Source organism: Bombus vancouverensis, chromosome 12 (genome assembly GCF_051014615.1).
Source record: "Bombus vancouverensis nearcticus chromosome 12, iyBomVanc1_principal, whole genome shotgun sequence".
Classification (NCBI taxonomy): domain Eukaryota; kingdom Metazoa; phylum Arthropoda; class Insecta; order Hymenoptera; family Apidae; genus Bombus; species Bombus vancouverensis.
Window position 1 is genome coordinate 3,713,873 of NC_134922.1, and position 27,430 is coordinate 3,741,302.

Here is a 27,430-nt window from a genome sequence, read left to right on the forward strand (position 1 = left end):
ATTTGATATCTTTTCTAACTGTTCTATAAGTATCCTATTCTATTTTATATTTTTTTGTTTTAATTCATCCGTTCTCTATGTACTACTACGCGAATGCTGTCATGGAAACAGTTTATACGGAACTACTTTCGGAAAGTTCACTTGTCAATTTGATCCGCCGAATTTACCGGCAAGTTTAAAAACAACGATTATATTTTATTCGTAGTATATCAATTGCATTCTCATCGTCAAGAGACTTCATAGCTTGCGCTAAGCTTAATACAATTTTTCAACTAGGATTATTGACTGTTCCTAATATTCGCTTCTACTAAAGTATCGATTGGCGTTCGCGAAAGTGACCGCAAAGCAGAATAATCTGTTGCTCGTTGTATTTAAGGATATTCCAATTTCCAAATGTAAGTAAGATCTGACAACCTAATTGAAAATTACATAATAAACATTTGTATTCAAATTTCCATGGATGTAATTCAGAGTATAGGCATTTAATTATTTATTTCATTGTAGTTACCAAGTATGTAGCGCCAAATCGTATTGCAGATAATGGTAATCAATAATCAAAATTTATGATAAAAAATGATTGTATATTTTAACATATCTCTATATAGGTGTCTATATTATCGTACATCTACAATAGATCGTTAACTAAAGTAGATATTAAAATAAAAAAATAATTTTTATATTACTCTCATAATTTTATTGAAAAAGTATTACATTCTTATATGAAAAAAATACATTTCTTACGGAATGTATCATGTCTCTAAATAAACAAACAAGTTATTAAAATATTTCAGTCATTATAACAAATATTAAATTTATATGAAATTCCTATAATATATCTAATAAATTTGTATCCTATAATATAATAATAAACTGATTATAAATTAAAATAGATTATGTATCCAGGTTTAATCGAGACAGAGATCACAATAGAGCCCGCAGAGGTGGTAGTGGCAGAGGTAACAATAAAGGAGGTAGTGATAGTATTCGTGGTAATAGCATTAATATATGCGGTATACGTGGTAGAGGCACTACTAATAATATCAGAGGTATTGTAAAAAACAAACAACCTGGAGGAGCTCTTAGAAAAATCAATTGGGATGTGAGATCTTTAGAACCTTTGCGCAAAGATTTTTATATTGAACATCCTACAGTAAGAAGCAGGTAAAAACCTTTTATCTACTCTTTATTATTTTCTTTAACTACAATATAAATTTCAATACAATACTTTACACTAGATCAAAAGAAGAAGTATGCCAGTTCAGAGAAAATGCAGAAATAACTATAAAAGGTGACAATATACCTAATCCTATTCAATATTTTGAGGAAGGAAACTTCCCACCGTATGTATTGGATGAAATACATAAACAGGGATACTCTCAACCTACAGCAATTCAAGCACAAGGATGGCCTATTGCACTTAGTGGCAGAGATTTAGTTGCTATTGCACAAACTGGCTCTGGAAAAACGCTAGGAGTGAGCCAAATTAGAGATACATTAATTTTTAACTTGTAGAAATGTAAAGACGTTTTTTTTTTATTAAGAGTTAAAATATGCACATAATACATGTATATAAAATTAAGTTTTAATGAGTTTATATGAATTGATAAACTTTTAAAATATTTTTATTTCAGTATGTTTTACCAGCAATTGTACACATCATACATCAACCACGTCTTGGTAATGGAGATGGTCCAATTGCTTTAATCTTAGCTCCTACAAGAGAATTAGCCCAACAGATTCAGGAAGTAGCTAATTGTTTCGGAGAAGCAGCAGGTGTAAGAAATACCTGTATCTTTGGTGGTGCACCCAAAGGCCCACAGGCACATGATTTAGAAAGAGGTGTTGAAATATGTATTGCTACACCAGGTAGACTTATTGATTTCCTGGAAAGAGGGACTACAAATTTACGCAGGTATAACTATTATTTTTAACTAAAATTATGTACAATTAAAATATTTTCAATATATATGATATTGAATATGCATTATTTTAGATGCACATATTTAGTATTAGATGAAGCTGATAGAATGTTGGATATGGGTTTTGAACCTCAAATAAGAAAGATAATTGAACAAATTCGACCTGATAGACAGGTTTTGATGTGGTCAGCTACATGGCCTAAAGAAGTTCGTGCATTAGCTGAAGACTTTCTGACTGACTATACACATCTTAATATTGGTTCTCTGACTTTATCAGCTAATCATAATATTATTCAAATTGTGGATGTTTGCCAGGAGTTTGAAAAAGATTTAAAATTATATAGACTACTTCAAGAAATTGGAAATGAAAAAGAAAATAAAACAATAATTTTTGTTGAAACAAAACGAAAAGTGGATGATATTACAAGAAATATCAGGCGAGATGGATGGCAAGCATTGAGTATTCATGGTGATAAAAATCAGCAAGAAAGAGATCATGTATTACAGGAATTTAAAAGTGGAAGAGCTCCTATTTTAGTTGCAACAGACGTAGCTGCTAGAGGCTTAGGTATGCGTTACTTCTTCATAGTACTTAGATTATTTACACAGTCAAGAATATCGGGTGAATATGGGAATTGGCAACACTTATTGGATTAGCCAGATGCGTTATTAATAAGACCAGTGGACAGCTATGTATGTAGCAATGTGTGATTTATTGAAATTTTTTGATAGCAGAGCCCTTACAATACACAGATTAAACTCTATTTTAACTTTATTTTTATACTTTATGATATGATTTACGTTTTAAACAGGTTTGTATTTTTTTTATCATTAATGAAATATATAGGGTTACTTATATGTATAAATATTTAAATAAACATATTTTTTCAATAATAAAATTTACATGAAGGGTTCTAAAGAAATGCACACAAGCTACCACTAAGACTGTCTGCTTTTCTTTTTCAGAGGCACAGAGTACCCTAAGTGAACGCAGTGTACTGCCAGTATTGGGCAGACACAGTGAATGTTTTATTTTTCTTTGCTTGTATTATATCAATAACAATATCAAAATATTAAACATACGCCTGTGTTTTCAATTTTTAAATTCTTATATAGTATTATATATTTTTGAATTTAAATTTAAGAATTTAATACAGATTTTAATTTTATAATATAATAATAGTAATGATTACATCGAAAATGTTTATAATACAATAATTATAAAGTAATCATACATTAAAAAAAAAAATTCTGTTTTACCGTATATATGTAAGTAGTATATATTATATTTATTTTTTTATCTTTGTCTATTGATTTGCTGTTATAGTATGTCAAACAATTCTCAAGCGTTTTCTAGTGCCTCTAATTGTTAAAATTATTATTTAAAATCTAAAAAGGTCAATGCATTCAGGCTTAAACATTAAAATGCTGCCTTTATCCCAAACCAGACACTACCGCTGTGTCTGTCTAATCTCTAGGCCATCATACATGACTGAATAGCCCTACATTTAAAGTAAATGGGGCTGTTTTTGCTGATTTTGAAATGGAATTTCCAACTAAAAGGTGGGTGGTTTTCAAACCTGAATTATAGACAAATATATTTAAGTGAAAATTGGGGGATATTGTTCCATCTCAATAAAAGTTAAAAACTTTTAAAAATTTTATAATAATTTAATATATTCGAAACCATTTTATATATTTCATCTCAAGCATTCTATATAATTACTTTTGCAAGTTTGAAGATCATTCTGTGAACTTGACACACTCAACAAATGGGGTGATGATTATTACAAACAATATACATATAAGTATAAATATTAGGAAAATTCTTATATTTTGTAAAATATTTTTTCACAGATGTGGATGATGTTAAATATGTAATAAACTTTGATTATCCGTCATCGTCAGAAGATTACATACATAGAATTGGTCGTACTGGACGAAGAAGACAAACTGGTACCGCTTATGCATTCTTTACAACTCATAACATGAAACATGCAGGAGATTTAATAGAGGTATTAAGAGAAGCAGGACAAAATATAAATCCACGACTTACTGAAATGGCAGAATTAGCTAAATCAGGAAGTTATGGAAGCAGAAGTATGTTTAAATTATTTTCATGTAAAGCTTAAATAAATTTCATAATTCATTTATTTTGTATTTTTTGTGAAAGGTGGCAAACGATTTATGAGCAATGACAGAAGTAATGCTAGACGAGGTAATACTGATACCAGAGGAAGAGGTGGTTCTACGAGAGGAAGAGGTCGTGGTGGAAATTCTTATCAATCTACTTCAAACAATTATTCAAATTCAGATTACAATAGCTATAGCAATATGAGACAAAGTAATTCAACTAATCAGAATACAGGGTATGGGTATACACAGAGAACTTATGGGCAGAGCAATTTAACACCAAGTTATGGGGGAGGAGATAATTATGGAAGTACTTATCAGTATAGAGGAACAACATACTAAAAATACATATACTATATTACAAACAAATTTTACTATCAAAGTATGTTAATAACAGTATAGTTACATTTGTGTTAATCTTAAGATAAATAAAATAAAGAATACACAAAATATGAAACAGAACCAAAAAGTATCATGTATTTTATATACATGATAAAGAAAAAAATAAAAAGATAGTTAGTAATGGTTAAAATAATGTTTGTTAAATATGTATGTATTATTTTAAAAGTTAAAAACTAGATTTCATTATACAAAATGTTTTAAAAAACATTTCAGGTTAATAAACATATATTATGTTTTTATTATATAATTTATAACTATACTATATTTTGTGTTAATAATATTTTGTGTTAAAGTAAAAAATATTTTAATTAAGGAAGCTTTGTGAAAAATAATATTTAAGTGAAATTAGCTTATTATATTTTGTTATACATATCATATACATATAGAATGTTAAATGATGTTTATTAAATATAATTTAATATAATGATGTTCATTAAATATAACTACAAAAAATTTAAAACTTAACTTAATATATATTATATATAATATATATATAATAATAATATATATATAATATATATATATATTATAATATATTATAATATATATATATATATTATTTTTCATTTATTATGATAAAATTTTATTCAATAAATTTTGGTACATGTATAAAATAAATTGTTTATTTCACTGCGTGAATATATCAAACAAGTTATATAAGTGCTAAAATTTCCCATTAAATAATTATAACTAAATGTATTTTGTTATATTTTTATGTTGTGTGTGTGCGTGCGCATTTCAAGTTATATTAATAAAATTATCCTTTTTAACAAAATTAACTGAGTTGTTCTTACCTATAAGCTATAAAAACAAAAGACATTAATAAGTTGATAGTTTGCTTATCAATCCGATATTTTATTTTAATGTATTTTTCCCTACTCGATACTATTATTTCCGGTATTTTATGCAATTATATTTTATAAAATATTTATACTTAATATTTAAACTTTAATAGTTGAAAAAAAAGAAATAAAATATTTTGTACATGGTTAAAGTATGTTTAAATGATAAAAGTAATATATATTAATATATATAAAATGATAAAATTGAAAGTAAAATGGAGGTATTTCCTGATACAATACGACGCCATGATATTTGTTTCACAGATCCTCTTCGAATCGTATAACGAGAACGCGTAGTAGAAAGTAGAACATACTTTTGCTTGGTTCTTGTTAGTGGTACGTGTTGCTATTAAGGAAAATCATCGCAATTCTAATTTTGGAGTAATAAGTATCTTTATTAGAATGTAAGTTATATGAAATTTCTATTAGCATTACGTAAAAATACCTATTTCCTGTAAATTTCTTATTGACATTTGATGTCTATGATTGACTGCTTTACTCCATATTGTTCTTATATTAATGAAATTTTTGCGCTCATACTTAATATATATCTGGCTTTTAAACTTATTTGTAACACATTAGTTATTAAAGGAAAGTTTTAATATTAATAATTTGTTTTTATAAGTATGAAATATATGGATCTTGATTTTATAATTATAATCTCACGAATTCACAGCACGTGTTTAAGCTACATTATTAAAATTTATTTTACTTCATATGATTAAAATAGTATTAAATACATATACTTATGTTATAAATGATATACGATATATTAGAAAACAAAATATTTTTTTTATAATATCATTTACAACTATTCACATAATTATATCTATGTATATAAACTGTGTACTGTATTCACAGTTAGTTAATACATAGAAATTACTTTATGTTTAAGGGCGTATCGTGATCGTGAACGTAGTGATAGAAGAGGAGGAGGAGGAGTACGTGGAGGAGGTCGTTTTAGTGGTCGAGATGGAAGTAGTGGAAGTGGGAGATTTGGTAGTAATTCCAATAGAGATAGTAGTTTTGGAAACAATAATTTTAAAAACCGGCAACCTGGAGAACGGCTTCGAAAACCAAGATGGGATATGAGTGCATTACCACCATTTAGAAAAGATTTCTATCAACCTCATCCTAATGTTACAACTCGAAGTTCACATTTAGTTGAAGCTTATCGTTCAGATAAAGAAATTACTGTAAAAGGAACAAATGTGCCAGGGCCAAATATATTTTTTGAGGAAGGTGGATTTCCAGACTATGTGTTAAATGAAATTCGTAGACAAGGTTTTGGGGAACCAACTGCAATTCAGGCACAAGGGTGGCCTATTGCTTTATCTGGACGTGATATGGTTGGAATTGCTCAAACTGGGTCTGGGAAAACATTAGCATATATTTTACCAGCAATAGTGCATATAAATCATCAACCAAGATTAAATAGAAATGATGGTCCTATAGCTTTGATTTTAGCACCAACAAGAGAACTTGCACAGCAAATTCAACAAGTTGCATCAGATTTTGGTATCTCGTCGCAAGTAAGAAATACATGTATTTTTGGTGGAGCTCCAAAAGGCCCTCAAGCTCGTGATCTTGAACGAGGTGTTGAAATTTGCATAGCAACACCTGGACGACTTATTGATTTTCTAGAACGTGGTACAACAAATTTACGTAGATGCACATATTTAGTACTTGATGAAGCTGACAGAATGCTTGACATGGGTTTTGAGCCACAAATTAGAAAAATTGTAGAACAAATCCGACCTGATCGACAAACTCTTATGTGGTCAGCAACTTGGCCAAAGGAAGTTCGCAATCTTGCAGAAGAATTTTTAACTGACTATATACAAATTAATATTGGTTCTCTACAATTAGCTGCTAATCATAATATCCTTCAAATTGTTGATGTATGTGAAGAATATGAAAAAGAGGGTAAACTTATGAAACTTTTAGAAGAAATATCAAATGAACCAGAGAATAAAACTATTATTTTCGTTGAAACTAAGAGGAAAGTAGATGATATAACACGTGCAATTAATAGGTATGGATGGCAAGCAATTGGCATCCATGGAGATAAAAGCCAACAAGAAAGAGATTATGTATTAAATCGTAAGTGTTAACTGTAAAATTCTATGTATATAAACATATTCTGTCCAATACTAGAGAATTTATTTCAGAGTTCCGGAATAGCAGATCTGCCATTCTAGTAGCTACAGACGTTGCAGCAAGAGGATTAGGTAAGAATCCGTTTACACACAAGTGGGTATGATGTAAGGGTCAGGCTGCGATGGTTATTTCACATTTGTGAGAGTTGTATAATTGTGATGTGGCAACGGATAACGGCATGTGCCAGACTGATTGACATTAGTCCTTTCTTGGTGTGAATGGAAATTGTTTAAAAAATACAGAGGTTCAAGAAGAGAACTATCAATTAATACAATTACTGATTCAAGTCTCTTTCCTATTTCGTTTAGGATATTTTAATTGATTTCCATTAACTCATTATTTAGGGAACTTAATGATATAAAATCACAAACAGAAAGTTAATGCTGTTATTTTCGTCTTTTCAGCACAACAATACTGAAGGGATACTTTGTAATTTTAGTTTTATTACAATTTAGGTGGATTTTGACATACTTTTAATCTCTAATAATCTATAAATTCTATAACGTAATATTCTCTTAATAAAATTTCATTAATTTTAATAAATGAATATTTTAATATTAATTTAAGACATGAGTTATGTTCTGAGGAACATCATAATTCGTTTCCTGATTATAGTGCTATATTATTATTATTGTCAATATTGGAATTAAAAGTAAGTCAAAATATTTCAGCATTAAAATTAGTGTAGGTAAACAGGTAAGATGATAGAAGATTCATGTTTTTAAATTTTGCTCTGATTGAGAAAAGTCTTGTCAGTCTGGTATTAACGTGCTGTTCTATGTGTTTTCAGAGGCACATGCGACGGAGTTTTATCAATGATAAGAACTCTGGAGAGCTTGCTTTGGAATATATAATTGAATGGGGCGTGACTGCTGGTCTGTCCCCGTGCAACAAGCTAACCTAACGCTGTGCCTCGGCTCACCGTGCCACTTGAAAAAACACACTCTCACTCTGTACCTGCGACGGTCCAAAGTATGGAAATCATAGAGTTAGGGTATCTAGCAAACAAGGACTACTAGACAGGATAGATGTTGTACCATTTATTTTCTTAGATTAGAAGGGTAGGAAACGGCATTACTTTATTTTGCACTATTTGTTAAATTATATTTCCACTAAATTAAAAAAAGTAAATTTAGTTTAAATTTATAATCTATGTATGTCCGATTTACAAATTGTTAAAAATATGCATTAGTATAAAAGAAAGTTTGTGAACTAACAGTGCAAAATAAATGTTGGTGTTACTCATACAATGGAATGCGTGTGGGGTTGATCGGAGAATGCACATGGTGCTCATCCAATGTTCCAACCTCACGGAAGCAATGCGCAAGGACCAAATTTTGAAAGACCAGCACAGATCCATACTTTGGTGCGGGAGAGAAGGGTGTGAAGTTACTAAGAGTAAATATACAGCTCGCTAACGCATAAAGTGAGAATTCCATGAGAACCATCTGAGCTCTGATTCCTCTACATTTCCAAAAATGTATTTACGTTTCCAGCTTTTGACAACCACAGGTAAATAATATAAAAATTTGCTCTTTGTGGTCAACTCATTTGTGTATTTCATGTGAAAATTATAAGTGGAATTAAGGACTGAGGAGTTAGTGATGAATAATAATGAATAAATATTTCTAATATAAAATGTTTTATCTCATCAAATTTTGTATACAAAAAAATACTGTTTAATTCCATTTGTATTGCACATAACATGTCTACTAATGCTTTAATTAATTCGCTTTGTAAGTTAATTGAACCACAAAGACACAAGTAATTTTCGTTTTTGATGATTATAACTTCTAATGTTATATAGATGTGGAAGATGTTAAGTTTGTGATAAATTTGGATTATCCATCCAATTCTGAAGACTATGTACACCGGATTGGTCGTACAGGACGTTCACAACGTACGGGAACTGCGTACGCATTTTTCACTCCTGGTAACGCACACAAGGCTAGTGACTTAATTCAAGTTTTAGAAGAAGCAAAACAAGTTGTAAATCCCAAACTATATGAATTATCGAGGAATCCAGGCATTTATAAAAGTATGTATATTTATAAAAGTATGTATTTTTCTTTGACGTAATTAATTTTGCATTTAATATCTTTGTTTTACGTTTTTTATTGTAGGAGGTCGTTATGGGGGACGTAGTGGAGGTGGTGGAGGACGTGGTTCTGGGGGCCGTGGCGGCACTTCCCGTGGTTCGCGTGGCGGTCGCGACGGAGAGAGAGGTGGCAGATTTGATCGTTCTAATGGCGGTGGAGGAGATCGAGGAAATAAGTGGAATGGTAATAATAGCAGTATAACGTCAAATAAAAATTGTAAGAGTTCTATCTTCTTTCTACTTTACTTTTTTAATGTACATTATTAAATAATCTATGTTTATGTAGGTGGTGTGGGAGGAGGCAACTATAATAGTAAAGCATTTTCTCAAAACAATTATGGAGGAGGATCTGGTGGTGGTTCCAGTGGTTATAGTCAAAATGGTGGATATGGAGGCAGTGGAGGAGGAGGTGGAGGTGGCAGTAATTATAGACAACAAAATGGCTATTGATTACAAAATAATTCATTTTGAGTGAATGTTTTATGTAATATAGTAAAGAAATGTAAACAATCTAATGAATGTTCTATAGAACGGGTTTTTTTATGTAACGTGCTTCTCGCAATTAAACACAAAGTAGAGTAAAATGCACGTGATATTATGGCCCATTAAAGTAATATGATTAAATGTATTAGCAAGCTAGGTTACAATTTAAGGACATTCATAATCATTCTTAAAAAAAAAAAAAATGAAAAAGATAAAAAGTGTATATGCAAATGTAATGTTAGGTAGAATGTTACTAATGATTTTTGACATGTGATACTTGCAAATACGACTATATATTTCATGTACAACTTTAATTATTTAAAAGTCCTAATGTATTTGGTACATTAAACAAAAGTAAAACGAAATGTAAAACAAAAGTAAAAAGAAAATCGAATACAAAATATTGACAAATAATGTTCTTTAAAATATGGGACTTTAAAGAAAAATAGTAGGAAATGAAAAAAATGATTTCAGAACAATATACTTAGTTTATGCTGACTATTTATACTAAAGTTGTCTAGTTTATAAAGATGTGATTTTTGTAAACGTATCGGTATAAGTCGTAAATGCATGGATCATCTGTATTATTTCAAACGTCCAGTACATTAAATTGTATTCTACTTAAGAGGATATAAAATCCTATGCAGTGTAGTATTAGACATTTAATAAAATAATATAAGTATAAAATATTTCGATAATTCTATATAAAATTTTATTATAGCTTACTTTCCTTATTTGGAAGGTAAATTGTATTCATTAAATTTTTTATTAAATTCAAAAATACTAAATTAAGAACTCATATTATCTTGGAACAATGTCACAATCAGTTTACTATATTCTATATACAAATTTTGTTAAAAAATAACTAGGGTTTTTATCCATTGAAACAATATTTTTTATTTATTATTTCATCGCTTATAGTAAAATATTACGATAATATGTGACATTACGAGTAATCAGTTCTATCTGTTCCACGAAAAGATATCTTTCTTATTGAGTGGCTTTGTGGCATTTATCAGAAATCATGCAATCAGGTCACAGTTTATTGATTCATTCCAACACAATCTTGTACAGTTACACTTTTGCGATGGAGTTACACAACTGCCGATTATGTGTGCCTGTCTGATTGCTTTTACGATAATAGAATTTACATTGTAATATCATTAGTCATTCTTTATAGTATTTAGCGTATAATATATTAATCTGTATATTTTAGTGTTCTATCATGTTGCGTGAATATATTTTTTGATGTTAGCTGAATAAATTAAAGAATCATTAGGTCATAATTCTAAAAATAAAATACTCATGTCTTATCAATACAGTAAATTTTGTAGATCTGAAATTGCCGTAATATTTTTATATTGTACAATGTTGTTTAATAAATAATGAAGTATCCCATTCTCATTGTAATAATGTTATATTATGTCATTATGCTGTTGTTCCATAATTAGTGTATTTCTATACCAGTTTATGTTTAATTGCAACATTAAATTTGTGAAATAGGAAAAATATGTCAATTTCAAATTACGTAATTTATAGAATTTATAGCAATATAGGTAGATCTTACGAAATTAAGAAATATTTAAAAATCTGTAACATGAAATAAGTTGTTTCGGCTCACAATACTTAATTGTAAATCACTTTATATATTTAATATATGGATATCATTCCAATATATTATACAAAATCTACTATTGTAAAAAACCTTACGAACGACTCCAATTATTAAATTTTTAAATATTTACAATTGCTAAGCAACAGTATTACCTCGATAATAGACGCATGTTGGAACCGAGTTGTGTATGCTAACAAGGGAGGTAGGTGTGTGGAAATTGCCAGTTATCTTTTCAGCTTTTTCGCTTAAAGTCAAACATCCACTGATAAACGAAGTTGTATTATGGTACACTGTATTAAATTAAAAAATATTTGCTTCAACACACATATATAGAACCATTTACGTCAAAAACTAAAATGTTTCCTAAGGCGTGCTATGTTTTAATTTTGATGGATATGATTCTGTACATATTGGAACAAATATTTTTAAATTTAGTGTAGTGTACTATAGTTAGGAAGTTTATCTTAATTTTCCGGTGGATTCCTGTCTTAAGTATGTACCTATAAATTATTGGAGGCTCGAAGGCGAAAGTGAGATATGTGCTATCGGTAAATGAATCAGACATATGTTCATCAGAAAATCCTCAAAACTTAATTGCAATAATCTCATAATTGTAAGGTAAAGAACATAAAAATTTTATTTTTTCAAGTTTGATGATTTATGAGATATATCCAAGATATATATATTTATACATATATATCGTCTACTACCGATACAGTATTATACACATATGTATATTAATGATAATCGAAGTGGGGATGAATTGATGAAAAGTATATGACGCGACGAATGACGCGTGAGTCGGCAATACGCGCAGTCAGCGCAGTGCACTCCAAGATTTCGTGTAGTGTGCTTTGTAGTTACCGGTTATTATTTATTGAGCAAAAGAATTTTTTCTGTTTTGTATTATAAGTATCAATTTCATTCATTATGACAGAAAATCGCAAAGAAGTAAGGGTATGGTGTGATGGATGGTAAGTTCTTATTAAATTATATTTGTCCTATACTTAATTTAAATTTTACGTGCTTGTTGTCCACACTTGGTGTATGACTATGACTTTTTGTTAATAGGATGTCGATCAATAAAGTTTTGATACGAATGACACAATTATATGTATACAGTGATAGAAAATTATACGTATAACAGAAATTACAGTGATAATTTTGAGTAGTTCATATCTGTGACATTGTTATAATTGCCGTTTTCATTCTTTTTTTACTTTTTAACGTATTATGTATGAGACAATTTATAAAACCTTTATTATATTAAACTACGCGAATTCCGCTATCAAACAAATACATTTAAACTTTTCACCTGTACATTTCGTTATAAATGTACAAATATTTTTTTCAAATGATTATTTTTTCAATACAGCTATGACATGGTGCATTTTGGCCACGCGAATTCCTTGCGTCAAGCGAAGGCATTAGGTGATTATCTAGTTGTGGGTGTACATACAGATGAAGAAATTACTAAGCATAAGGGACCACCAGTATTTATGGAACAAGAAAGGTATATCTTTATTCAAATAAAACAATTGAATTACTTTGAATTTTAAATAACTTTTATAGCAATTTTTGTTAATTATGTATAAATATATAAAAAATAATTAATGTTGTGCAAGTAATATCATAAGCAAATTATTATACTTTTAGCATTAAAGCAAATTAATTTATGGTTGTTCTGTAATTAAATATATTTATATTAGGTACAAAATGGTTCGTGGTATCAAGTGGGTAGATGAGGTAGTTGAAGGAGCACCTTATGTTACGACTTTAGAAACATTAGACAAATACAATTGTGATTTTTGTGTTCATGGTGATGATATCACCATGACAGCGGATGGTGTAGACACGTATCATTTGGTCAAAGCAGCAGGTCGTTATAGGTATATATAAAATAAATTAATATAAGAGAGTTATATTAATAATAATAAAAGTTAGGAATAAATAAAATATAAGCAAATATAATTATTACAGGGAAGTTCAAAGAACAGCTGGTGTATCAACAACTGATCTAGTAGGCCGAATGCTGTTAATGACACGGCAACATTTTAAACAAGGAGATAGTGAATATAGTGTTGATAGAGAACCTAGTAAAAGCATGGGTCAAGATAGAACAGCACGGAGTCCATGGACAGGTTGTTCACAATTCTTACCTACTACACAAAAAATTATCCAATTCAGTGATGGGAAAAGTCCACAACCTGGAGATAAAATAGTTTATGTAGCAGGAGCATTTGATCTTTTTCATGTTGGTCATTTAGATTTCCTAGAAGTTGCAAAAAAAGAAGGTGATTATCTTATAGTTGGACTTCATACAGATCCAGTGGTTAATAGATATAAATATGGTAATCATCCAATTATGAATCTTCATGAAAGAGTACTTAGTGTGCTGGCATGCAAAGTAAGAAATAAAATATTTCAAATATCTTATAAAATACCAGTTGAGCTACAGTATATTTAAAGTCTATTATTTGATTTACATATAGTACGTTAATGAAGTAGTAATTGGGGCTCCATATGAAGTTACTAAAGATCTTATGGAACATTTCGATGTAGCTATTGTTTGTCATGGTCAGACTCCTATTATGCCTTCTGAGGATGGTTCAGATCCATATACTGAACCTAAAAGGCAGAATAAATTTAAATTATTGGATAGTGGTAATGACATGACAACAGAGAAAATTGTTGAACGCATAATTCTTCACAGGTACGTTATTTTTATATGCTATAAGTGGATGTATGACTAAAAATAATTTATAAATTATTACAAAGATTACTGTTAAATTCTAAATTAAAATTACATATAATGTGCATATATCTAATACATTAAATACTAACACATTGTTACTTTAAAATACAAGATTAAAACTAAACAAAATACAATTTTGAAATTAATTGTGCTGTTTTAGAGGAAATGAACATGAGTAATAATAAATGTTGAAAATAATTTTTAATTTTAATATTATATTTTAATATTACAAAATATTTAGATTTATATTAAACTTAAATGTAATTGTTTTTTAAAATTATCACTCAATAGAAAAATGTTAAATATATCTAATAATGATTGTGTAACTTTAATGAGCATTTGAAATTATCATACTTTATTAAATAAAAGATATAGAAATATTTTTATTTCATATAATATTTTTTTTATAATACAAATATAGTTGATACTCAATATTACTCAAAATTACTCAAGATTATTATTACTAAATAATTCCATAAAAAAGATGTACTGTATGCAGTATTTTGTCTCCCTAGGTCATATGAACTACATATAATAATTAAAACAATACATAATAATTAAATAAAATAATAATTATAGTTAAAACATAATAATAATTAAAAACTTGAACAACTGTTGATATGTTGAATCTTGCCATCTTGCATTTTGTCATTCCTCATTCAGCTTCAAATAAGCATCTTTTTCTTTACTTTATTTTGAAATTTTATATCATTCATCACTCATGCTTTTATAATGGGATATGCAAGTTTATGCTATCAAACACTTCATGGATTCATCTTATATTTCTATTTACGTGTAGTTTGTGTAAGTGTGTATTCTTTACAAAGAAATTTATAATTTATTTATTTTATCACAACTAAGATTGTAAAACATATTTGCATATCCCAACGTTTTAAGACAGGCTCACGATGTTTTGATATAGTGCTTAATTGCAGGTTGGAATTTGAAAATAGGAATTTAAAGAAGGAAAAAAAAGAACAAGCAGCTTACGAAGCCTTCATAAAGTCTCAGAAAAAAGAAAGGACTGAATAATTTATTCTGTACACTCAAAGTGTGTGATAATTATATTTTATGGAACATATTTGTAAATATGATATCACACTAATATTTAAATTATTTAATTCTATTTGAAAATATGTGTGGTTTAAATATTTATAGCCATGCTAAATATTTAAGGTATTAACATATTATAGACAATTTTTTTTCCAACAACTCAACGACAAAAACAAATACAACGATAAAGGTATGCAAAAGATTGTGAATATTTGTAAATTTAAATATTTCTAATTAGGAAGGTTTAGAGCAGCTTATTTTATGTTACATGCTAAGTCTAAATATGCACACATATATATAAATCTGGTATTAAAATTTGGTACTAGGATATTATCAATAAGCTTTTGATTATGTATCATGATGTGAATATTATATAAAAATGGAACTTTTACAATGTTAGGTTTTACTTATATATTTTATGTATTTTTTTACAGAGATTTTATCATCATATTTAAGGCATTGTTTATTTTTTTGACAATATATGCACTATTTTATTACTATAATTAATCTATATGAAATTAAAAATTTAAGCAAATGATTTTATAAACATTTTACAACCAAAACATGTATATTTTTAATTTCATAGTCACTTAGTTAAATCTAGTTTATAATTGGATTCTTTTTGTATAGCACATAAAGTGGAAATAGTAAATAAATTTATAAGTGTAAATTATTAAATCTATCTTATTAACTCTTAAATGATTAATTTGTGGAATGTTATGATTATTTTTAAATCTGTTTTTACATTAAATATTTTTTCTTATAACTTAGAATATAGTTGGAGTATGACTATAATAATTTTGCATAATTATTTGGAAGAAAAGATAACTATATATATTCTTCATAGCACATAAAGACACAATGTTATAATAATTAAAGATAATAGTAACATAATTATTTAAATAAATTGTTTATTATAGTATTATTGTTCTATGAAATGTAATTTTGTGCATTTGCAATCGATATTTTTTTTACAATATTTAATTGTGCAGTATTTGTAGACTTATTGTGTATACAAGAAATAATATTTGTAATCGTTATTATCAAATACATGTGCATTTAATTAATACGAATTGACAATGCATTGTACAAGGAAAATGTACATTTATAAACAAATGTTAAAATTGTAAAATAAATCGTAAGTGCCACATTTTGTAACATAATCATGTTACATTATTTTTACTTGAAACTAAATATTAACCAAAGATACATTTTGATCGTGATACAAAGTAGGCAATCTGTTCTACGTTTTTATTTTGCTCTTATTACGCTCTTATTATCTGTAGACCGAAATCTATTTGATGTAGAATTTTTTTCTTATATTCTTTACTTTATTTAAGTAAAGTTGATTGTTATAAACTGTATCTACAGGGGCGGACTAGCTATTGGGGGGTTTGGGAAAATTCCCGGTGAGGCAATAGGGTTTAGAGGTTTTACGGACTTGGATCCACTCTATGTAGAATTGTAATCTCCCAGTAAAACTCATAGAGATATAAAGATACGAGTGCGCGAGTCATATGTTAGCGTGTAAGTGGATGCGATGTGGGAATTGAAAGAGAACTCTGTATAGGACCTTTCTGTTTTTGTTTAAATCAGGCACGTAATTGATGCCGCTCGCTAATTGAGTTACACACACATATTTATTGTACGAATGTGCATGCGTATTAGATAAGAACACAAGAGGTCCCATTTTTATATTTCTACAATAAAAATTTGAGTCCTAGTCCGCCCTTGTATCCTAATTTATATACGCGCGATTGCACAGCATTACCACATCCCTCACTATGTTATATTCATAAACATGTAATAGAATGACATGCTATAAAATATTGCGAAATGGAGCGATCGATTTAATTTCTATCAATAATTTAATATTCCTAAAACTGTGACATGCATAAAAATGTAGTGATGTTTTATTTTGCAATAAATAACTTATATGCGGTCATATTAATACAGTAAATATTTTGTAATATTTCTATACCTATTCGTTTATTCGACCAATTCGTTTATTCTACTACTGTATGTATGTACATTGAGTCACAATCACCCTCAAAAGAAAATACATTATAGTTATATTCAACCGTAACGGATATGAGTAAATTATTCTATAATGAATAAATTAATACGGTTCATTTAGGATTACTTACTATTAAAGATTATATACGCACTGTTTCAGGTCACGTAATAGCACTGCACGTTTAACAAAATGTTGAAATAGCGGAGAAGTAGATTTGCAATTATGTAATAAGTATTTAATGTGAGAAATGAAATAAAATAAATTTTTCGTGCAATTTGTTGTGTAAAACGTGCAAAAGTGAATGATCAGTTACAAAGAGTAATAGTGAAGAATTTAATACTTGCTAAAGATCGTAAATTACATTTGTTTTTTTATGTTATACACAAATATGTAATAATATATAACATATCCGTATCTTTGCAGTAATTCTACCAAGTCTTATCAAATTTTATCTATCTTATCTACCTTAAATAATATACATTAAATATATTAATTAAATATATTACTTTCATATATTTTTTAAACTTTGTGTTTTTAGTTTAGTATATAATCTCTTAACGCCCACAGATATTTAAAAAAATATTACGTTATAATACAATTCTGTTATTTTTGTATGATATTTTGCTTATATCCGTACCATAAGTCGTTCTGTTAATTTGGTTTCTTATTTCATTTCACGAAAACTACTGTTTCATTTTGATTGAGCATAATAAAATATATATGTAATATAATATTTGCATTTTGCTATTGTACCGTAGATCGGCCGGTGTAGCCTGGTGTTTGTTCAGAATATTTTCTAGCACGATCTCGTACTAGTTCGTCGATTGATTTATTTTGTGGTATAGTTGACGACAAATTGTGAAGTCTTGTTGCAAGATAGCACATGATAAAAGCTGATAAAACCAGAAGTGCACCAAGTCCTGTTGCAACGTAAAGAAAACTACCGCAACTGTTTTCAAGTCCAGCAGTCACTTTCTGATATATATCTAGAAATCACAAAATACGTAGGTGATGAATTTTGAAGAAAGTTACATACTTCAACAATTACAATAAAAATATGTTCTAAATACTTGAAAATAGCAATTACTATTTTAGTATTAACGAGTTTAAAGAATGGAATTTTTTTTAACTCACCATCAGGCATCATCACCGTGTATTCGATATTTTCCTTAAATTTCGTATAAGGTATCGAATCGTTGTATTCCTTTATCAAGCGGTCGACTTTAGGAAAATATTCGTTCGTACCTTCTACGATAGATCGTTTTTTCTTCTTTCCGTGTCCCGATGGTTCAAAAAGATCGAGACAAAAATCCTGTAAATAGGTTGTTATATGTTATTTATTCTTACGATTTCTGTAAATAGAAGAAACACTTTTGTCAAATGTTAATGCTTTTGAATTATGATCGTTTAAAATATTAATTTTGCCATCTTCTGTTACTAGATATTGACACTTGTACTGTCACTTGATCACAAAGAGATTTTTAAATAATTAACAGTTTGTAATTTAAGAAAATAAAAGTACAAATTTGACGTATCAATCGAATTAATTACAAATCCATTATGAATTTAGATTCTTTCTTTATCATTTTAGTACGTAAATCTCGTTTTTATGTTTGCAAATAATTATTTGAAAAACCGCAAACTCCTAAGCACGAGCCCTCTAAAGGACGAATGTTTTTGTTATGTCAGAAAGCGAATTACAAAGCTGAACAGGTGAATAGCCACTCATTCAGACGTCAACCACAAGTTAAATTGGACCGTAAATTATGTCCTTACCGGTTGGCAGTCCTGAGGTTCCATGCAAGCCTTGATCTGCGAGTGGATCCACAGCGTGGAACGTTCTCTCATGGAACTGAGGAGAAAGGCTTCGAAATCGAGGAAAACTTCGTTCTTTCTCTCTCGATAACGGGCTGGTTGATGAGGAATTATTGACGCGAAATCTCGATTTCTACAGCCGTCCTTCACCAACACGACACTTCCTGGTGCGTGAGGCTGATCGGGATCGGGACTAACGGTCACTTCCAACAGTTTAATGTAACCCCATGCACTGTCTGCACTGATTCGAGCTCTTAACTGAAGCTTTGTACCAATGGGAACCGCTTGATCGACAGTCTGCGACCCCGATGCGTCCGATACGTTGCCAGTAGCTTCGCGGTAAAGGGCTACCTCGTACTCCAGTCGTCCAGGTGTTTCTTCGACCACCCCAGATACTCTTGCCCCGTGAGGACTGAAAGAGATTAGAATTTCAAAATTTAGAAAACAAAATTTGTACACGACATATTTCAAATATTTTCCGCAATACGGTGCCAACATGAAAATTTTTGTTTACGCATATTTTTTTTTATAGAATGAACTGCTGAAAGTTTTATTATACATATGTACATACATGTATACTTTTGTCGGTGATCTAGATAATTAAACGATGAGAATTATCACCAATACCATAAATAACTTTAAGCAAAGTAAATATTTATTCGAGTCTCTTTGCAATTCATGTCTGTTTCCATAGGAGTTATCAGATAAAACACGATCTTGTCAATGTGGAACAATAACTTACAAGGTTCCAGCGAAACCGGCAGCTTTGTGACGGAGTAACGTTGGCTCAGGTGGTCGGCACATTAAGATCAATTCTTGATCGGCTAGCATGACGACTCCGGGAAATGCCGGAAACCATACTCGCAGGTGAATGAAACCCTAATGACAATAAAATTTTGTTCATCGTATCTCTTTCCTAGCTTTTATGTATTTTTTATTTAATTATTTATGTACTTCATTATTTAGTCCTTAACGAGTTAGATAACTAACAGCTCATATCTATATGTAATGTCAACGATAAATTTCAAGATTCTTTCAAGTGCTAGATTTAAATATTTGGAATATTCATTTTTTAACAATTACGGTAATATACAATCGCATTATATAAATTCATACGATATGTCAGAATAGTTTGCAATGTACGATATTTATATTGTTATACTGTAGTTACGTTTCGTTAGAAATATATAAAAATCTTCCCTAGATGTATATACAAGACAATCGTAGATGTCGCGTGTGTTCATCGATCATCTGATCTGAGCAAGAAGCGATCGATAATCGAATTTTGCGATCAGTTACGTGACAAGTTGATAATACGAAAGCATTTATTAGTTGATCGGTTTCGGTTTATCGACGCGCGTAGCAGAACGCGGACACGGACAATCAACGAGCGCAGGAAGCAAAATTTCGATCGATGACTCACGTTTCTCTTCAGGATGCCGCATCTCGAGAAGTCAGTCACCTTCAGGAAATAGTTATCTTCCTGAGGATCATTGGGATCTGGCCTGATCTGGCAGTGAATGTCGGTAAGCGGATTGGCGGATCTGTCGTCGGCAAAGAGCGGCGCCCCTCTGAAGCCAACTGGTCTTTTGATCTTCGCTGTCAGGAGATCGGCTGCTGATCCTGCGCCGCTGCACTGAATGTCAGAGACCTCGTAATCCTGAGCAACGGTGGCGGCAACCTGAAACAATACGACAGTCATTCATCTACACAGGTTTGCTCGAACGACATTCGTGACCTTCTGGTACGTAATTCATTTCCTTCTTACATGTAGTTTTTTCCTTTCGCATTGCCTTGAAATATAATATTCATGGACACTTAGAGATAAAACTATCTATGGAAATTCAATCACGCTTTTAACTATCTCTTACGTCAGTTTCCGCTGATGCCGTTATCTATCGCGTATATTTCCATAACAAGATCTTATAAACGATGTACAATGTACATAAATGCCTGCCACTACCGCTCAAAGGCATTGGGTTACTTCGGACGATTTAATTCATCATTTATTTATTATTTAATGCGTCAAAATATCCATAGTGTAGCTTTACAACATGCACTTTTGTAATTAAAATACATCCTGTGAATAATAAAGGTCAAGTATTTGAATACTTTTGAGCGATAGTGTACACACGTACACCGTCAGCACGAGTTTACGCTACGTTTGATCGTAATTAAAGATGAGATTCAGCGACAGAGAGGAGCAAGATAAAAAGAGGTGAAAGAATGCCGTAACCTCGGTGTTAATGATACAAAATACAATGCGGGCATGGCAACGAAGAATTTCATAGTTGAGCGAACGTTTCGCGGTAACAGGAGTGCATTAACCATTAACATACTTTACTAACAAACTTTTGAACTATTTCACCGTGAAATAACATCTGTTCAGCCGTGTTACTATCCTCGAGACGGCCGTTTTTTCATCTGAACATCTGGAGGATAGCGTTGAGTGACCTCTCACGACTATAGATAAAGTAATTTCTTTAATTAACGTGGGTCGCCTTGGACTTTTTCCTCGATATCGAGCCCAAGGCGCCTTTTTACCATTCCCTTCGATGTCCAGCGCCGTATAAAACTTCGATACGAAACAAGGTGACCAACACGCGAAGAGAAAAGATTTCAATACGAGTAACGGTGTAGAGAAACGCTCTGGTGCCCGCCTAAGTTATTCGTTATATGTATGCGTACCATACTGGTTGTTCATCGTACGGTCAGCCAGGCGTATAATCGTAGTACAGGTCATGGTTATTTCTTCGAGGTAGGTCAACCCAGCTTTCAGGATTGCTCGATTTCCGCGATACGATTGATAAGCTGATCGATAAAAGGGTGTACCTTGTCAACTCTCTAGATGTCTTATTAATATGATAATTTAGCGAGTATTTATGCAAGATCATATTTTTACGAATACGATTAAAAGCATGGAATCTTGGTAGAGAATTGTTTTATGTTGAAATTTATAGTTATTTATTAATTATTATCAAAATCTTTTATAAACAATGTAACTTATCGAATTACTTTTGTTTTTTATAATTACCAAAGAGTCATTGAACTCACACTAGTATTAACATAATTGAGAAATAGGGAAATAATTTGCCGGTAGAAGGTACAATCAACAATTTCATTTACATGATCCATAATTATTTAATATTCCGTTATAGTAACAAGCGCCATTAAATTAATACTATTACGTAATTTTAATAAAAATATTAAAAATATTTTGATAATTAGATACTGAGCCCAGTAATATGAGAGGCAAAAACTTATTACAAAAGTACTTAAAAACTGCTTATTTCAAATCAAAATGACCTATCGCTGATTAAGGATGTTGATTGTTCGACGAATTTTTATCGATAAAGTGAATATATTCAGTGATCATAAAAGTTAATGTGACAAAATCAATGTTCATACAGTAAACGCTTAATGTGCGCGGTTTATATTCATTAAATACTGAATGTAATAATCATCCACGGACTGCAAAAATATTATAGAAATTCACTCTTGTTTCCCGCTTTTATTAAGCTTTGTATTAAACGCGAAAAAATGAGTATAATTGAGGGCAGGTATGAGTGAGGGTAATTGAGTCAACGTACTTGAAGAGCGATTAATTTAAACAAAATCTCATCGGATTTAATCGAAATACACCGATTTACTGTGTCGTATCATTAATTATTTCAGGTTCACTGATTTTTCATCAATAATCTTGAATGGACGACGATATGAAACGAGCGGATTTACGAAAAATTCGCGGCGAAATTGGAAAAACGTGATCCAAATGCAGCCGCGTAATTAACGATTTCAAGTCGGGCTAATAAATTATCTTGGATCATCTGTGTCAACTGCATGCATATTAAATAGCACGATATTAAAACTACATAGAATTATAAATAATTCATAGATTTTTCGCGTAGTTACCTTAATTAGCAATTAAGATGTCACAAGGATGTAAACAGTACGGAGATAATCAATTTCGATGTTTTCACAGACATTGTGTTTTTTATCCGTTGGCTGGAAAAACAAGATACTGAACTTGTTGCGTAAGTGTTTTAACATAGAAAATTACTTAGTCCCTTTTATCTAAACTGTTTTATGATGCTCGAAAAAAATAAAAGCATGTGGATACCAGACTTATCATTATAATATGAAATATATTATTTCTGTGTTCTGTAAGATCTAGAGGCACATTTATATTGATGTATGTGTCAATATTATATCTATCATATTATTGATAGCTTTCTTATGTACTTATATAAACAAAAGAACTGGTAGGATCTATGTAGTTAGTTAACATACTAACAATATTAGTCATTTAGCTTGTGATTGTAATGTGCAATGGAATCTAATGTTACTGGTTGGTAAGTTATTGTACATCGAATTATTGGTGAATCTTATTCCAATTATACGAACGCTTACAATTTTGCGTACGTTAGTAAGCAAAAGAATGGGTAACATACGTTCGAATACAGTTATTCGAACATACTCTCCGGTTATTTCAGTGACAAATTATAGATAGTGAAGAAAATCAGCGATCTCCTGTTATAAGATGTCCAGTTATCCAAATCGTTTCCTCAGGTATAAGTAGAATTAAGTAAAAATAACGACAAGTAGGATCCTACTGTCTACTACCCATGTACATAATTCTACTTAGCATAATTCTACCACGAAAATTTGAAACATATTGGAATTCCAAAAGAAATAATGACTTCCTCAAGTAGGTAAATATTTCATACATTATAATATTTTATAGCATTGAAACTGTAATTAATTATACTTCAAAATAGAGGTCAAAATATAACGTTTTTATATCTCAGAGATATTATACTCAAAAATTTGTTTTGTTTAAGGAGTAAAAGATAGTGCAAACTTTTGAGCAGACAAAAACGAAAAGATCCGATCGTTTAACAAAATTTTAAATCCATGGCCGAAAGAAGTTACTAATTTAAAAATCGATACGGTTAAAGAGTTAATAATCATTGAGCCATTACTTGGCCGATATGGCGTGCGTCGAAACTGTTATTGTAACAGCACTTTAATCGGGCACGGGTGAAGCAAACGACGCTGAAACACAAAGTTTTCGATGGAATTGGAACGTCCGACGATGATTTCCGAATCGTTAAACGGAAACTATTCGCATTAAAGAAGAAACCGACCGGTTGGGAGGGAAAAATAAGAGGACCCCAGTTGCTGCGTGGTCGTGACAGTCGAGGTATCCAATTTGCGGAGTTAATAGAAGTTTGATCAAGCCTTGTTTCAAATTGAATGCCAAACTATGGATTGCTGCCGGTCGATAGGACTTTTATCGAAACGTTAATGTTTTTTCGATCGATCGTCCGACACCGGTCGGGTCTCGTTTGATGAACGAACGCGATCCTGTTTTCTGTATCACGAAATTCAATTGAAACTGCGAATAATAATACTACCGATTGTAGCCGTAATAATAATGGCAAACTCGATGGCGGTAATAGGAACGCTGTATCGCTGCGTTTCTGTTTATTTCGTATAAATCGCCGCTTATCGAAATTGGAACGTAACACTTCACTTTTTTATCATACTGTAAGGTACTTTCCACAGTCGTATACGTATTGCCTTCTCAATTTTTTCATATTTCAGGGGCTTACGGGTAAAGTATGTCACAAGTGAAAATGACTTGAATTTGAAAAATTGTGATCAAGTAGACTACGGATTTCTGTGCATTTATACGAAATCTCAAGAAATGGAAAAATAAAGAATTGTAAAAATAGAATATGGTAGAATACATACAATAGGGAAAAATACATCAAATTTCCAAGATAGTGTATTTGCCGTTATTTTTTTTATAGATGTTATAAATTTCTATTCAGATTCTATTTCTTTCCTTGTACTGGCAAAAGTGTAAATTTGCATAATAATCCTCAGTCCAATACGTAATTAGATTTCATCGATATCGATAAATAATTAATAAATGTTATAATATCTCAGATGTAATTGTTAAATTTGTTGCAGGTATGTTGTAGATACCGTGTCGTTAAATTAAAGGCAAATTAACAGAGCGGTGGTGTATAATACACGCGTGGAAGAATTTACGTAAAGTGCTACATGCGCGTGTGCGCGGTACGCTCCGATTCGATTGATGCGCGGAAAGTTAACGGGAAGAGACAAACAGCCGAATCTGTTACGTGAAACGGGCCCTCGTGTGCGCCTGGTTCCCTCGAGATTACTTCCTAGATAACTATATACACGTACATTTTTTCGTTTTATTCTTTTTTACGAAAGAACCGCACCCGTCTCTTTTATGGCGCCGTAAATTCTTTATTTCTCACTGGCGCTTTTGGCAGGATGACATGGATTTGTCTCCGCATATGGGATGCCATACAAGTTAATAACTTCCTGTATAGCCTGTTGATGAAGAAATCTTGAATTTACTAACGATCGAACGTTGAGGCTTTGGAATGGTATAAATTAACGAAATCCGATTTGGAAAGATTTATATCTGATTATCGGATAGTTTATTCATTATATTCTCTTGTATCGATATACATATTGTTGGTATACTAGTCTTACTTATATTTTATACCCCTGCGATTAATTTATTGCACGTCATAAATTATAGTTTTATATATTATATATAGTGTCTTTTACACTGTTTTAACCCTGAACTCTGAATATACAAAATACGTGTTAATATAAATAGACTGTCCTACTAAAAATATATATTCAAAGCGATACGTGATTAAATTAAAGAGGTATTTCTAATGTAACTCAATAAATTCTATTTTTTTGTATTCAAATCGTTTGCATAGACGTAATTTTCAGATTTCGATTCATTTATCTGTGACTTCTAAACCAGTAATTTAAAAGAACAGTCGGAATTGAAAAAGTTTGATAGAATACCGCTCGCACCGAACGCGTTAAAAAGATCCGAGTTAACATTTCGACGTGAAACGCCTTCTAAGGATTATACCCGCGGTCTTCTTATGCAAATAAAATTTTATATCTCCGCTACGAGATGAAAACATCATTATCACCCCAACCCTACAGAGAATTTGAAAGTTTTCCTATAAATTTATCAAGACGTAGAAACACATAAAAAAAGAAAGATAGAATTCCATAAATCCTTCATCTAAAAGCTCGACAAAGTTGTAAGAAGTGAAACGAAAGAACAAGAGGAAAATGGGTTGAAATGTCGAGTTACTATACTATCACAGAATTGGTTCTCTTTGGAATGTGATTTCAAATAATTCTCCCTACGTAATCAACGACAAGTGTCAGGCGTGAGATCGATAATTTTAAAGTGCAAATTCACCGGAGTTCCGAGCATCGTGCGAATCCTTTCGCAGGATCCACATAAAAAGGTAAAAACCGAAGTTTGACACCCACCGTGCAAAATCCAGCGATCAGGACGATCCACATGATCCAGCCGAAGTGTCTCCCTTCCTTATCCTTGTTTCTTTAATCGTGAACGCAAAACACGCGAGAAACACACTTCCTGGTAGAAGGAATTGCACAGAGAGGGATGCAATTTTGACGAAGATTCCCGATGAACTGAGGCGCGTGTACCACGCAAGAATTCTCCCTCCGTGGTAGATGTTCCTCCAACGGGTACTGTCTCCTGGAGGGGAGGAACGGAAATCAAGGAACCAGAGAACCACCGGCCCATCCAGAGTACTGTTAATGCATGCTTGCTGCCTCCACTAACAACCATCCTTACCGCGTCTTCTTCGCGAGCAGTGACGGCCTCGAACAGACACCGCGTCTCCTTTCCGAGCTTCCTTCGGGATAGCATTCGCCCTATTTTCTTCCGCATTTAATTTTATTCTTTTCTGTTTCCTTTTTTAGAAATTTAGTTCCAAGAAGACTTGATCGCCCTGTAGATTCGATTTTAACGTTTGAGTTTAATTGAGTTCTTTTGGATAATTTATGAACAATGGGATATACGAAAATGAAAGAAGTAAAGTAGAATTCGAGAAAATGTTTCAGTTTACTTTTTCTAAAATATGGCATAAAAGCATTCCAATCGAAACAATCTCTATGTGAAATCCTTAAAGATTTACTTGTCTACTTTTATATAGAATCCCTTGCAAGATTTCTTATCTGATTTCTTTGCAACTTTTTTAAACGGAAGTATGAATCAAAAATTGAAAGGAGTAAATCTCTCTCTCTCT

At 30.9% G+C, this 27,430-nt stretch overlaps 5 protein-coding genes across 27 annotated transcripts in view; 4 read left to right on the plus strand and 1 right to left on the minus strand.

The window, feature by feature from the left end:
- Positions 1–47: 47 nt before the first annotated feature.
- Positions 48–4,776, plus strand: LOC117164997 (putative ATP-dependent RNA helicase DDX5). Of its 2 annotated transcripts, XM_033348448.2 has the most exons (7): positions 58–395; positions 904–1,161; positions 1,236–1,473; positions 1,632–1,912; positions 1,994–2,487; positions 3,777–4,019; positions 4,093–4,776. In XM_033348448.2, coding segments are annotated over exons 1-7 (1,818 nt in total). In that variant the 5' UTR covers positions 58–393; the 3' UTR covers positions 4,395–4,776. The 2 variants fall into 2 exon arrangements, with proteins under 2 accessions (XP_076479524.1, XP_033204339.1); XM_076623409.1 differs by lacking the exons at positions 3,777–4,019; positions 4,093–4,776 and adding an exon at positions 2,886–3,432 and having other exon boundaries at positions 48–395.
- Positions 4,777–5,542: 766 nt separating this feature from the next.
- Positions 5,543–10,724, plus strand: LOC117165025 (putative ATP-dependent RNA helicase DDX5). Of its 3 annotated transcripts, none has more exons than XM_033348485.2 (6): positions 5,543–5,700; positions 6,192–7,399; positions 7,468–7,527; positions 9,264–9,494; positions 9,580–9,738; positions 9,841–10,724. In XM_033348485.2, coding segments are annotated over exons 1-6 (1,824 nt in total). In that variant the 5' UTR covers positions 5,543–5,698; the 3' UTR covers positions 10,005–10,724. The 3 variants fall into 3 exon arrangements, with proteins under 3 accessions (XP_033204376.1, XP_033204375.1, XP_033204377.1); XM_033348484.2 differs by having other exon boundaries at positions 5,544–5,700; positions 9,580–9,771; XM_033348486.2 differs by having other exon boundaries at positions 5,611–5,632; positions 9,580–9,771.
- A 1,647-nt stretch (positions 10,725–12,371) lies between these two features.
- On the plus strand, positions 12,372–17,432 carry Pect (phosphoethanolamine cytidylyltransferase). Of its 3 annotated transcripts, XR_013059745.1 has the most exons (7): positions 12,408–12,626; positions 13,028–13,165; positions 13,362–13,541; positions 13,633–14,059; positions 14,145–14,365; positions 15,343–15,650; positions 15,895–17,432. XR_013059745.1 is itself a non-coding variant. In XM_033348494.2 (6 exons), the coding sequence occupies exons 1-6, from the start codon at positions 12,583–12,585 to the stop codon at positions 15,334–15,336; spliced, it is 1,017 nt and encodes a 338-aa protein (XP_033204385.1). In that variant the 5' UTR covers positions 12,372–12,582; the 3' UTR covers positions 15,337–17,432. The 3 variants fall into 3 exon arrangements, 2 of the variants coding, with proteins under 2 accessions (XP_033204385.1, XP_033204384.1); XM_033348494.2 differs by having other exon boundaries at positions 12,372–12,626; positions 15,330–17,432; XM_033348493.2 differs by having other exon boundaries at positions 15,343–17,432.
- A 133-nt stretch (positions 17,433–17,565) lies between these two features.
- Positions 17,566–26,798, minus strand: LOC117165026 (uncharacterized). The gene is made up of 6 exons (XM_033348488.2): positions 26,646–26,798; positions 20,716–20,973; positions 20,035–20,171; positions 19,254–19,704; positions 18,612–18,789; positions 17,566–18,463 (listed from the first exon to the last, which is right to left on the minus strand). Exons 1-6 carry the CDS (start codon positions 26,676–26,678, stop codon positions 18,222–18,224), a joined length of 1,299 nt encoding a protein of 432 aa, XP_033204379.2. The 5' UTR covers positions 26,679–26,798; the 3' UTR covers positions 17,566–18,221.
- Positions 20,021–27,430, plus strand: part of LOC117165029 (uncharacterized) — a 474,023-nt gene continuing 466,613 nt past the window's right edge. For 4 of the 18 annotated variants that reach the window (XR_013059759.1, XR_013059762.1, XR_013059760.1 and 1 more), the window contains exons 1-2: positions 20,021–20,159; positions 20,728–21,036. The gene's annotated coding sequence lies outside the window, so the exon portion shown is untranslated. Of the gene's footprint in view, positions 20,160–20,727; positions 24,005–24,133; positions 25,193–25,271; positions 27,390–27,430 lie in introns of all 18 variants that reach the window. The other 14 variants (XR_013059756.1, XR_013059757.1, XR_013059758.1 and 11 more) reach the window with 11 other exon arrangements.